The following is a 13,528-nucleotide window of genomic DNA, read 5'->3' on the forward strand; positions in this document are numbered from 1 at the left end:
GGCACTGGGCACAGGTGTTCCAACTGGATCTTGCTGGGGTTTTTTTGTTGTTTTTTTTTAATATATGTTTTGTCCCTCTGATTGAATTGTACTCTCTCAGTCTGCCCCTAGTTGAATAGGAGATGGATTTACTGTAAGTCTAACACAAACCACATTGACATTTTAAGAGATGATTACATATCTGATATGTATTTATGTTTTGCTCACTCTTATAAATACATGGTTCCTATTTTATACATAAAGAAATCAATCAAGTCACAGAAAATTAACAATCAACAACCTTCACTGCCTGTCATCCAAAGAGGTCTGAGTGAGCCAAGACAAGAGTTCTTATATTTTCTGTAAAAGTCCAGGAAGGTTTTTTAATAGATGGGCATATAATTCATGTGATTTATAGCCTGCCACATAGTTACAGTCACACACAGTGGGACATACAATGAATGAAAGACAATCAGTGACTTAATCCTTGACAAGGGCAATGTTATATACATACGGTCATTTTTTTTTACATTTAAAATAAACTGGAAAAGACAACTTGGAGAAACAAACTCTTGACACATTTAAAGTGTGAAATAATAAGAGTGAAATAAACAACATAGAAACAATAACAAGAATATCTATCCGTTGAAGTTATCTCTTAAAACATTCAGATTTTGTTAAACAAAATAATATTTTCCAGTTTGTAGTGGAACTGTGAGAAACTGAACTGTTCTTATCTTCATGGTCATAAACAACAGACTATGAATATTGATCCAACAATTCACTCTCACCACAAGATACTCAGATCACACAGTCAGCTATGGGAAATAGCGCAGCTTAGTGGACAGGGCCTACACCTGCAACAGTGTTTCCCAACCTTTTTTCCTTGCCTTTGTCTAAACCACGGCCACCTACTCCGCATACAAGAAATGATTTTATTCAACAATCGTGGTCCAGGGATGAATTATCAATGCCTAGCCTAGCCAGACCTGAAGGTTGCTTATGCAAGTTCAGAGGTCAGAGGTAATAAACAGCTACATGAATTTAAACGAAGAACAAAAACATGTTTTGATTTGATTTGAGTTTTGATTATCCAATTGTGTGAGTTATTGGGACTTTATACATTTAAGGAGCGCAAATAGACTTTGGGCAACCTCACAACCTCAGCCAAGGCAACACTCTGCAGAACCCTTGCAATCTGTGGTGGGCCTAAATGGGTTGGGAACCACTACCCTACAATATGGCCTAAGCTTAAGCTTAAAAAAATAATAATAATTGTGTATAAAAATTACTGTAATAGCCCAACTGATTGTAAATGTATACCAATTGACCAATGGTCTGTTTGATGAACCAGATCGCATTTAAAAGAGTAAAAAATTAGGATAAGTTCAATTATTTTTTTATGCAAAGCCATACATACTGCACAACGCTTAAGCAGACACACAAGTAAGGTTCATTTTACATTTTGTCAAATACTCAACCTAACATAACTCTGTAGGCACAAAATGAAACAGTCAGAAGAAAATATCCCATCAGCAACATTAGTTCACCAAAGTCTGTAATGCAAAATGTAAGACATTTTTGAGTTGCACCAACACTTATACAGAACACCAAGGCAAGCTACACCTGTATTTAAATAACAGTTCAGATATTAAGAATTTCTTCAAAACCTATAATTTATTTAATAATCTTTAAGTAAATATAATTGATTGCCAGATCAATCAGCCACCATTTTAATCAGTTTACATGAAATCATTTTAAACCATCTATTATTAAATCATCTATATTCATCTATAACAGGGTTTAATACATTTGATTTACTTTGATTGTTTTTTCTTTTAAAGATATTTTTGAATAGGAAAAATGAATCTTATATTTTGTTTTATGCCTACACAAAGTATTTGTTTCCACAGACCTGAGCCTTTCTAGATCATATCTACAGAGGGCCTCACACTGCCGCTTGGTTTTATACAATGAGCTCATGCATGTTAGTGTTGCCAAGAGATTTCCATTGTTACAATCACTTTGGAATTACCTCCAATGATACATCTTAGTCAGGCACTTCCTCCTCTTACTGGTTATTCACTGTGTATGCATTACTGTACCTACATACAAGTCTTCTATAACACTTAATTGCTTACATTATAGACTGACAGTCTGTTTTAAACAATTCCAGTTTATAACTGTCAACACTTCAAAGTGCACATGATATATCCTTTTGGAAAACCCAATCAAGCACAATTGTTTGCCATAAGACATAATTATTGTTTAAGTGCTCAGAGTTAGTTTTCAGTCTTAAAAGGGAACATATTTGTGTGTGCGAGGGTGTGACACATACTCACTTTGTGAGTTGTGAGTCTTTGTGTGGTGGTTGTTGTGGTGTGTGTGTGTGTGTGTGTGTGACTGTGGGAGAGGGAGAGAGGGAGAGAGAGAGACAGAGAAATAGAGTGTGTGTGTGTGTGTGTGTGTGTGTGTGTGTGTTTTGAGACTGCTAAATGGGTAAGATTTTGCCTACTCATCAGAACTCCACTTTGCAAGCAGGGAAGGTATCCTCCTGCATGGCCACGGTGCTGTTGCTGCCTAACACAGTGACCCCAAGCTTCCTTTGCCTTTCCTGGGTCTGCTGGTACCACTCATGAATGGTCAGGGACTCGAACGTGGGTATCAAAGTCACCTGAAAAACACAAGAATCATATGGTTCAAAACACATATGGCTCCGTCATCAGGATTTGATCATTCATGCATACTCTAAAAATACATGTATATTAAAACAGAGCATAGGTAAAACAGAAAATGTGTATCAATGTGTATACCCTTACACATTTGGCATAAGGGCTAATGTCTTAAAAACAATAACAAAGGGTCAATAAGAAAGAGAGTTGTCTGACCGGCACATCATCAGGCCAGACAGATTTTCCCTCCAGGATGGCATCCAGAATGGGCCTCAAAATGGTCTCCTTCAGAGAGTCATCACCACTGATGATGTAACAGGAAGAGCGCAAACGAGTGAAGAACTCCACATCAACGGTAGAGGCTGCATGGCCAGATGGTAGATATGCCAAGTCCAAATAGATAGGTGGGCCTACAATACTTCCAACCTTGCTGCCAATGGTATAGCCTGTGAAGTGGATGAACTTTAGGTAAGAAAAACTGAGTAAAACTTGATATTGACTCATTTACGCTGTAAAAAACATTGTATATACTGTATATCTTGAAGTAGGAATGATAATTCAATTCTACTAGTAGAGCATAATTGATTGAAAAGCATAATTAGTTCTTACCTGAAGAAGTGGGCCGTGATGCACCTCCTCTAGCACCTGAGGGACGGAGGACTGCCTGGGTCTCTGAAGCAGAGCTGGTCTTCAGATTGCCCACCGAAGCACCTGCACCACCTGACTTGACTCTGTTGCCCTGAACCAGCCCTGAAGTGGACACAGGCCTCTGAGTGGGTCCAGGTAACCTCTTGGTCTTCGCTGTTGCAACCCTGACGCCTCTGCCGGGGTCGGGCATGCAGGTGCCAGGCTGAGGCGGCAACGGGGGCAGGTCCTTCAGGGGAGTGGGTAGCGGGTCCTGAGGCAGCGGATTGCCTCCTTTCAGGGAGAGGTGACTTTGTGCACCATCACCGGCGTTCTGTGGCAGAAACGCCATGCCACACTCGTCATCCGAGTCCAGGGCTCCGTCGGCTGTGATGGAGGGGCATTCTTCCGTGCCCGGTGGCATGTCCGAGTCGGAGGCAGTGGGCAAGTAATCGCTCGCGGACGTCAGTGGTGTCTCCTGTGCACATGGATGAGGCTTGCTGACCAGATGAGATGGCGCCTTGGGCTTCGGCACCTCCTGAGAGAGGTCACTGTCGTCTGAGAATTCATGAGGGCTGGGGTTAACCATTCTGGGCGACAGGGGATGCTCATTATTTCCAACAGGCTTGAAGTGCTTGAACTCGCACGGCGACACCAGACACAGGTCAACATCATGAGTGGGGTCGAATATGAGCCCTTGTGGTGCCGGGGGGCGTCCTTCTGAACCCTCGTTTTGGTTTTTCATGCCGTGGGGAATCTTCAGGGGCAAGGCCATTCCCACTTTGAAATCAGAGTCCACAAAATGCCCATTAGAGTAGGACTGCTCATCCTCATTACTAGATTCACTTACAGGTGGAAGCACCTGCTCAAATGACATTGATAATGACTCATCCACTTCTGTCGATTGTGGGGAACAGACTTCAGCAGGCATAGAATGTGTGGTCACTGTGGGGGATATGTCTGGGCCAATGTCTTTGAAGGAACTCAGGGACAGGAAGCTTGTGTGTTTGTCTTTGGATGACGTAGAGGTGCTCTCTTGGTTGCTTTTGATGGGGCCTGCGTCGGAGTTCTTGTACGATTCCATTGATTGGCTGTCTGACCCCAAGCACGAAATCTTGCTTCCAAGACTGCTGTTCTTCTTGGAGGACCACATCTCCTCAGGCGACAGGTGGTAAGGAGTATGGCCAGCGCTGTTTGGGCCGGACCGTGGGGAGGTCAACTCAAGCGTCTTTTCGTCCGGACTGGCACAGGCTTCCTCTGGGCTGTTTTTCTTGGATGCGTTCTCTTTCAGAGCCCCGTCGAGTAATGTATACTCGGTTGGCGTGAGGTCCAGGTTTACGCATTGGTCACTTTTCGGGGGTTTACCATAGGAACAGGGAAATGGCACCCCTTTGCCATCTTTACAGCAAACCCCTTCAGCCCCATCAGAGCTGGACTGTGTTCCATCCAGCCCACCAAACTCACGGCCAGATTCTGACAGTAGTTGGGGCATGTGTTCAGTCAGAACTTGACCCTCTCCTCCTCTTCTGCCATGAACCTCATCTTCTTCCTCTCGTAACCGCTGGAACTCTGATGAGAGATTCTCTGGTGACGACATAGGGGAGCGATTTGGAGCATCCTCTGTATCACCGGACAGGATCTGATTGTGCTGGTCTTTGTTAGATTTGTGGTTGATTTTCTTACACTCTGTCTCTTTGCAGTTGTTTGCTGCTTTTGCACTGCCTGTTTGACTGTTACTTTTGTTTGGTTCAACAGACTGACACGCCAAACCTTTCTTGGAATCTTTGTTGAGAGGTTTCTTATTTTTCCCATTTTCTGTTTTCAAGTCCCTCTTTCCATCCTTTTTCCCGTCATTTCTTACATCTACCTTAGGTCTTCCTGAGGCAGCTTCCTTTTTACTCGGCGTTCTCCTCAATCCATTTTCAGATTTCGGTGGAGCAGTTGTGGCACCGGACTTGTCCAGTTTAGTTGCCCGCATTTTAATGTTGTCGGCGGATTTAGGCTTTTCCTCTCCCTTTGGATCCTTCTGATCACTTTCGGTTGTGGCTTTGGTCTTGTCACTTTTCCCTTCTCCACGGGGTGACTTCTCCTTGAAAAGTGCACTCCCTGGCCGTGAGTTGCTGGACTTCAGGCTATCTTGGCTCTCGGCACGCTTAGGATTCTTATCTGACTTTGATGACTCCAAATCGTTAGGGCACACTACTGGCCGTTTGAGGAAATCCAGATGTTTGATTTTTTCCAAACCTTCCAGAATTTTCGCCTGTGGTGTAGAGCCAGGGAAAAGAACTCTAATTATCTTCTCATGTGGGTTAGCTGGATGCCAGACCAGCAGTGCACAAACTGACACAAGGCTGGTCAGGGGCACCTCTGTTCCTTTGGGACTTGAGCTGTTCTCAGGCCAGTGATGCATGAACATCTCAAGATCTTTTGAGCGTTTTGCTGGGTTTAGGACATAGAGCTCCAAACATCCCACCCCCATCTTCTGGAAGAGGATGACCGGTTCAATTGCAGCCCCTGCAAAGCGCAAAAGAGGTTCTGGTGTGATTTTCAGCTTCTCCAGATACCGTAAGGTGAGCGCCACTTGATCACTACTCCTGAGCACGTTTGGCTCCCCGTGGACCTTTTTCAGCCGGTTCGGTGCATTGAGGAACACCACGCCGATCTCTGGCGAGATAAGATTCTTCATCCATTTCTCTTTGATTTGGGATTCAGTGGCATTCTCGTCCTGCTCAGCCACTTTCCTCTCCAACAGGCTGTTCACGCCAGGCAAGCTGTCCAGCCCAACATGCGTCAGCAGCACTGAGTCGACCCTGTCCAAGTGCCTCACTAGCTTCCAGAAGCAGGAGCGAGCGTCGGCTCCTCCATTAACCAAGATGTTAAAACCGTTGACAGCAAAGAAGGCACAGTCACCCCTACCGCCTGGGAAAACATAGCAGCATGGCCGGCAGAGCTTCAGGAATCCCACAGTACTTGGGGGCTCTAGCAGGTCAAAGGGGGAGAGAAGCTCCATGGACTCAGAAAGGCAGTCTGTGAACTCCTCAAGGCCCTCCATCTTTGGCAAGACCATCAGAGAGTTGATTTTGATATCAATACTGTCCTGCAAGGTTTGTTTGCCCAACACAGAGTTCTTCCACTTCCCAGTTTTTGGGCAGCTTAAGGTCAGAGCTGCCTTGCCAGTCCCACTTGCAGCAGTCAGCAGCTGGCTTATCTAAATGTAATAGATTTGAACAGAATGTAAGCATTAATTGAAGAAAAGTTACGTAGAAATTTTGAATACAACAAACGTTCACAGTACCGGCCCAAGCCTTAATAGAGCCCTAAGCAGAATTTGATCACGCGGAGTCAACTGTGCTTGACTATTATTGATACAAATGTCACACTATAAGGTAACATTCTAAACGGTATTAATATAGTTGTTATTTACACCAAACCAGTGTCACTTTAACCTGAGAGGGTACTAAAATCTAAAAAATGGTCTAGTATTATTTTACAATAATAGCCTAAACAGAATTTTTAGACCTATTTAGTGTAGTCTCAAAAGGACTACAGTCCTCAGTCGGTTTCAGTGGCTTGAAACAAAATATCAACTGTCTCTCAGATATTTAACAATGACTAAGGTTGTGATTCAAAATATCAACTGTCTCTCAGATATTTAACAGTGACTAAGGTTGTGATTCAAAATATCAACTGTCTCTCAGATATTTAACAGTGACTAAGGTTGTGATTATTTTTTTCAAATCAACTGAACTCCATTCATCCTTTCAAATGAAATGAAATTTGATTGTGAAATCAAACTCATCGTCATTGACTCTTTGACATGCCAGGGCTGCTTCCACATGTTCATATACAGTACATTTAGGCTACATTACTCATTTGGCCGACGCTTTTATCAGACGGAACTATCAGCAATAAAATAACATTTGAGCTACAGAACAACAGCAGTAGAATGGCTAGAAAGCATTTGTTATGCACAGTCCAATGGTGGCTGTAAAGACAAGCACAGCCTGCATTTTAGCTTGTTATTCTCTGTCCAATAGTTCCATTTGTCACTGGTATTTTGCAGATAAGTTGCCTGAAAGCAACTGACTTGACAGCTCTGCCTGGCCTTACCGGCGACTATACAGAAGTCCTAAGTGTAAAATCTAGCCTTGGCTGTTTTTACGGAACAGCTCGATCTTTGGCATTGCTAAGCCTGGGGTCTTTAACAATTAGCACTACCGAAGCGTTGTTTTAACAAGTATTTCATCAAATGTGAATTATTAGACTAGTCTTTGATGTGGATAGTCTTCTCGGCCTACAGCAGTTGTAGGAAGGCATATTGATCATGAAATCAGAATTAGATTTTCTTTTGTACAGCCTACATATCCTACTATGACTTTGCCACCTGTTTTATTTCTGTAATGTGTTTTTTTCCCTCATGGGGCCCCAAGCAGGCACTTAGTTTGGTTACAGTATGCCTCGGGCCGGCTCTGTATGTTCACAGTGGTACTTGATGGATTATGAATCACTCACCTCCTCATCTGCAAAAATCTGTATGAAATCATGTGGTGAGAACTGGCCAGTATGCAGAAGCAAGTCACCAGAGTCCTCTGAAGACTGTCCCGTTAATATGAGCAACTTGTGACGAGATCCATCTAATATGAGCCAGTGAACCTGCATATTAAAATGTATGATCATATAATTAATATAAAAAAAATACACTGTGCATTTTAGAACTATAAATGGTTCAAAATGAACAATAAAAATGGTCAATCCTCACCTCCGAGTAAACTAACTCCTCAGAAGGGTTGATCACAGCATGGATGTTCAGAATGTCTGAACTATACTGTGATGACCTCTGACCTGAGAGCAGAGACAGAAGACACAATTCAGTACCCTGGATGCAAGTCTGGACATTCCAACAGGTTCAAACCCTAACTGTGTGTTCAGACCAAGAGCGACTTGAGCTTCCAAAATCGCTCTGGACGCCCTGTAAAGGACGCCGTGGGAAGCTTGGATGCTTTGGCAGCTCCTGGCTGCTCTGACGTAGTAGCATTCTATGTTCGTTGCTGGTCGTTTGGTCGCTGAACCGCTTCATAGCTCATTACCATAAAGTTAAACCACTTTATGGTAATATGGTAAACCACTTTCAACTTTCTCTAGTCGCTCAAGACGCTCAAAACGCGACACCGACGGATTGGTCGCTGCTGGCAGCTGAGAGAAGCCGGCTTCCATTGAAAATGAATGACTTCCGGAATCTTTGGAAGCTCAAGTCGCCGGCGGTGTGAACGCACAGTAAGCCTGATCAGCCATTCAAATGAGAGAGGACAAAAGAGAGGACTGCTGCTTAAATGCTATCAAACAATACATTTATCCAGGTATGTAAACTGGTGTGTGTATGTCTCAATGTGTGTCTTTGTATAGAGAGAGTGTGGGAGAGAGCGAGAGAAAGAGTGTGAGAGAGAGAAAGAGAGGGAGAGACTTCACTCTGGTGCAAAACAATTGTTTGGAAGCACTTCCTTTCCCTCCCTTTACAGGATGTGCTGAGGTGGTGGCCCAAAGAAAGGCTGCAAACACTGAGCACAAGAAAGAATATGAAACTTCTCTGAAGCAACCCCAACTCAATGGCACTGCTTATTTTTGACTAAGGTATCTGTAACTCAGAGCAATGAAAGGTGAAAAATGAAAAATGACTCTAAACACTAGCTCAAGGAAATAATGCAGTGAACCATTTACAGTCTCATTTGTGTCAAGTCAGTCCCACCAGTATAACCAGTGTATTGTGCAATGTAGACAATTAGATACTGTACAGATACAAATCCACTCCACCATTTCCATGACATGTAGTAAATCCATCAACCTTGGTTTGGGTGGTATATTCGCAGGTTTTCCCATACAAGACATGTCATTGTTTTCAGTAAGAATACATTTCAGGGGGACAGAGTGGCCAGTGAAGTCTGGGAAATATTCAGCAGCAGAGACTGTTCCAGAACATTCTAAACAATTATTTCTTTTGTTTCCCAAATGCCATTCCATCATGAGTTCAGCTTTCATTCTGTGGTTATTTGCAGTTTGAGCTATTTAAATGACATAATATGCTTCTTTGGATATGTGTATTAGTGAATTGATGACAATGTTGTTTCTGAAGCTATTGAAGAGTCTTGATGAATAATTAATCCCTTTGTTTACCAGTTTCAGCCACTGCAAAAAGAGGTCTTTCTATGTAACATTATGACTTGGCAATTGTAGGAAATGCCTTTGATGTTTTTGCTGTACATACACAAAATCAAAAGAGAGACACAATATATACCTTTGACATCACTAGACTGGGCACTGGAATGCCTGGACACAAAGAGCTTAAGGTGCTCATCCAGGTTACATGCACTCAGGTCAATATCCCAGGAGCGGATGCCTAAACCCAGGAATTCAAAATCAAGTGTGAATGTGAAATGTCAAGATTATGTCCTGGAATAGAAGGTTCTGAGTTAAGAACTACCAATCCACACTTACAAGCAGGTAATTAAAATATCAGAATATCAGAGTAATTAAAATATCAAGTCATTGTCAGAGTATCCTCATGAGAACTGACTTTATCTGAACCGAAGTACTACATGGACAAAGTTCTAGCTACAGCATTCACAACACAGACAAACTGTGCGTTTGCTGGGGCTGATCTATGGGAAAGAACAGGGTTTATGGTAACCGCAGAGGCCAGCATTAAATGCCTGAGCATGACATACATTAAGTGAGAAGAATTACTTCAGCTGTGTCAGCTTAGCTGAGCTGGGCAAATCAAATATTCTTTTTTTCCCTGATGCTTGACGACATGTGCTAGCCTAAATGGGCAGAGATGAGCAGTTTATCGAATGGGTTATTTAAAATAAGGTCGTCTTTAAACATATGAGCAGTATTTAAAACAGCCCTTTTCAGTTTAGAGAGGTGGCTATTCAATGTTCATCACAGATACAGCATGTTCCTGTGTCACAAATGCAGTATATTGATGAAGAGCAAATCAACATAATGAGACTTGGAAGAGACTATGATAGACTCTCAGCTAAATTGACATAGACCAAAAAGGGTTGTTTCAATTTGTCTGTCAGCTCAGATGACATTATAGTCAGTCATCTCCTTTTATTTTAGAACATTTTGTGCCTCCTGGCTGGCATTTGGTGTTTGTGGTTGTCATTCTCGGATGGTCCTCAGCATTCTTCATTAAATAGATATAAGGCTGTGGCATCAACAGATAATATTTACTAAAGGATTCACCATCATGAACAATTGGTATCAGTCTGTGAGTGCAGCCGTTCGGGTTACACGTTCACTCCCAGACAGACATCTGCATAAACAACCTTTTGCATTGACATACTGGCACAGTAAGACACGGCACAGCTCAACTTAACAGCTTTACCACCAGTGACTGACATTCGTTCTGGGATAACAGAACAAAGCGGTCTATAAAATGAGCTTGCTTTTACTAACGAAGTGCGTTTACTAGGCAGTGCGAAACCACATAATAGACATCGAGATGTACCGTACATGACTCGCGCTCGATGTCTCCAGCCCCAGCGAACACTGCAAGAGACTGCACTGCACCAGAGAACTGTGAAACACCATGGATTTGTTATCATAATAGAACTGTATTCTAGACCGGCGATTAAGCATGTCATGACATTAGGCATGTCACAATTTCGAAATGAAGATGAAAATGGCCACCTCTCTTACTGTGCACTATAGCATCCTCTAATACAAGAAGAATTGAGCAGACAATGAATAACACTGCGCTGTATATAGCCTTGGCCATTTCTCGTTTGCGCACTGAGGAATTGTTGATTCTGTCATAGGTGTTAGTAAAGTAATTTCGCAAATGTTAAAATGATACAGGCTAGCGGATATTCTATCGCCTAACCCCAACGTATAGCCTACTGACATATGCACCATTGCCCACCGCAGACATCAACATTTATTTGAATAAAACGTCCATACCTCTTTCAATTTCTAGCATAACATATTCGACAAGGCTCTGTCGTCGGTGCGCTCCGATAATAATTAGTAGAGAATATTTGTCATTGCTGAAGCCCGCATGAACTGCCCGACCCTGATTTCCAAGCGGTTCCCTTGGTCGCGCTTGTTCAGTCGCCATGTTGAAAAGTTATGGTTATGATGTCATACGCAAACAATCAAGCTTAAAAACAAAAAAAAATCTGACCAATCGCTGCCTTGCGCAGGGTCGCCAGCGCATGTACATTGTTGTCAGCAGAACACAAGTTTGATTTAGATTTTTATTTCAAACAGCAAGACAATAAAATAGGCGATTTTGTCCAAACTCATTTTTAAAAAGAAATCTGGTTTTGTCTCAATTACTTATTACAAGAACACATAGCAGATAGCTACTATTGTGATTAAAATATAAAACACTGACGAAGCACACGAGCATCATGTTATGTGCTTTAGCAATATTTATGAATAAATAGATATTTATTTGAATTGTAAATCATTACAAACATTTTAATGTGGAGAAGTCGCAGGAAGTGTCCTGTGGGCAGGCGCAGAGTTTCCCAACTCTTGCACCTTTGCGGACAGCACAGTGTTCACCAGTGTCACACTACAAAATAACAAAATAAAGATCAACATCCACCTGAATAGACGTTTTTTGAAGCATTGGCTAGAGCTACACATTACAGGAATGATGAATGCGTTCATGATGATTTGATGAATGGACCTTTACTTTCGGATCGAGTTCCTTTCCCCCCAAGAATAACAGTCCTGGAGCTAGTGTAGTCGCGCCCAAGTTCATGTGAATGTTCTGAACCACACACACACACACACACACACACACACACACACACACACACACACACACACACACACACACACACACACACACACACACACACACACACACACACACACACTGCTGCGCAGTTTTCCTAGAAATAACGATATTTTACATGTTGTAGGCTAAATCTAATTGAAGGGTCTTACCGATGGAATAATCCCTAACTTCTTTGTAGAATTTGATGATGGTTTTCTCTTTAATTTCTCCAGAACTTCTTGGAGTGCTTCAATCTATAAGGCAAACCGCCAAATTACATACTTGCATTTAATAGTTAATCCACTTTTTTGTAAAAGATGACATTTTAATAATATCCTTACCAGTTCTCTCTCCACTTGGGTCTTGATGTTGCACTCCGATGAACGCGTCTCAAGCCAGTCTTCACACCTCACACTCATAATTGACACAAACAAGGTAACGTAAAGGATGAGCGGAACGCTGACCATGGTGCTGAAAGCCTAAAATATTTCAATGTCGAGAGGGTGTGGCTTGCCGCCGACCTGAGAAAGGACTTTCGTCTCTAACCTCTTCCACTCTTTATATTCCACACTGACATCAGTTAATGCAGTATTCATGACACCTCAACAGCCAGTCAAACGTGGCCTAGGAAATGCATCTAAGTGCTCGACGATCTTCAAGGATTCTTATTTGTCACACACATAGAGATACTACTGCAACATGTACTGATGGCATTAGTGGTGTCCTACGGGATTACCAACTATTTATGAAGGTGAAAACAGTACATGTTAAGAGATGTACTAAATGTGATTGGGTTGCGATGTGTGTAAGTGCAGTATGTCAGGTTTATGTAATGCTGTTTAAAAGGTGTTGTGTGTGTGTTTAGGATAGAAACTCCCACTCAGTTTAGGATAGAAACTTCCACTCAGTCTTTTTTTCCATTTTAGCCATGTGGCTACAGAGCTGTCTCAGATCTGATCTCAGTAATCTGAATAGTCTATTGTCAGGGTGTGAAATGTCAATTAAATGGCTTTCGCCCTTATAAGCACTCTTCTGGTGTAGATCTCCTAGAGGGCAGGAGGAGATGATCTTATGGTGCACTTAGCAGAAGTGAAAGTACCACTCTCTGCTCTGCAACCCTGAGCTGGGCCATTTCCATATCAGGTGATAATGCTAGAACACACACACACACACACACACACACACACAGTTTCTGGCTGAAGAGTGGAAGGCCTTCAAGATAGATGTTGACACCATTAATTTCCGCAGCTGACCATGAAAGAGCAGAGTCCTTGTCTGAATTTCTGTAGAGGGTATTCAATGTTGAAAGTTAGTGAATAGTGTGCTGTCCACTAATCTTTATTGGAGTGTAATTGCTGCTCTGCTGTCCCCTATAGTCCACCACCACTTCCTTTAGCTTGCTCACATTCATTGTCAAATTGTTAGACAACACCATACCTTCCCAAGGGGGTGAGGGTGGTAT

The 13,528-nt window shown here is 42.4% G+C and overlaps 1 protein-coding gene across 1 annotated transcript; it reads right to left on the bottom strand.

Moving 5' to 3' along the window:
• Positions 1-347: 347 nt before the first annotated feature.
• Positions 348-11,365, bottom strand: map1sb (microtubule-associated protein 1Sb). The gene is made up of 7 exons (XM_062528171.1): positions 11,238-11,365; positions 9,565-9,666; positions 8,035-8,117; positions 7,788-7,928; positions 3,261-6,483; positions 2,868-3,097; positions 348-2,653 (listed from the first exon to the last, which is right to left on the bottom strand). The coding sequence occupies exons 1-7, from the start codon at positions 11,254-11,256 to the stop codon at positions 2,498-2,500; spliced, it is 3,954 nt and encodes a 1,317-aa protein (XP_062384155.1). The 5' UTR covers positions 11,257-11,365; the 3' UTR covers positions 348-2,497.
• Between the last annotated feature and the right edge of the window lie 2,163 nt (positions 11,366-13,528).

The sequence above is a fragment of the Sardina pilchardus genome, chromosome 2 (genome assembly GCF_963854185.1).
Source record: "Sardina pilchardus chromosome 2, fSarPil1.1, whole genome shotgun sequence".
In the NCBI taxonomy this organism is placed as follows: Eukaryota; Metazoa; Chordata; class Actinopteri; order Clupeiformes; family Clupeidae; genus Sardina; species Sardina pilchardus.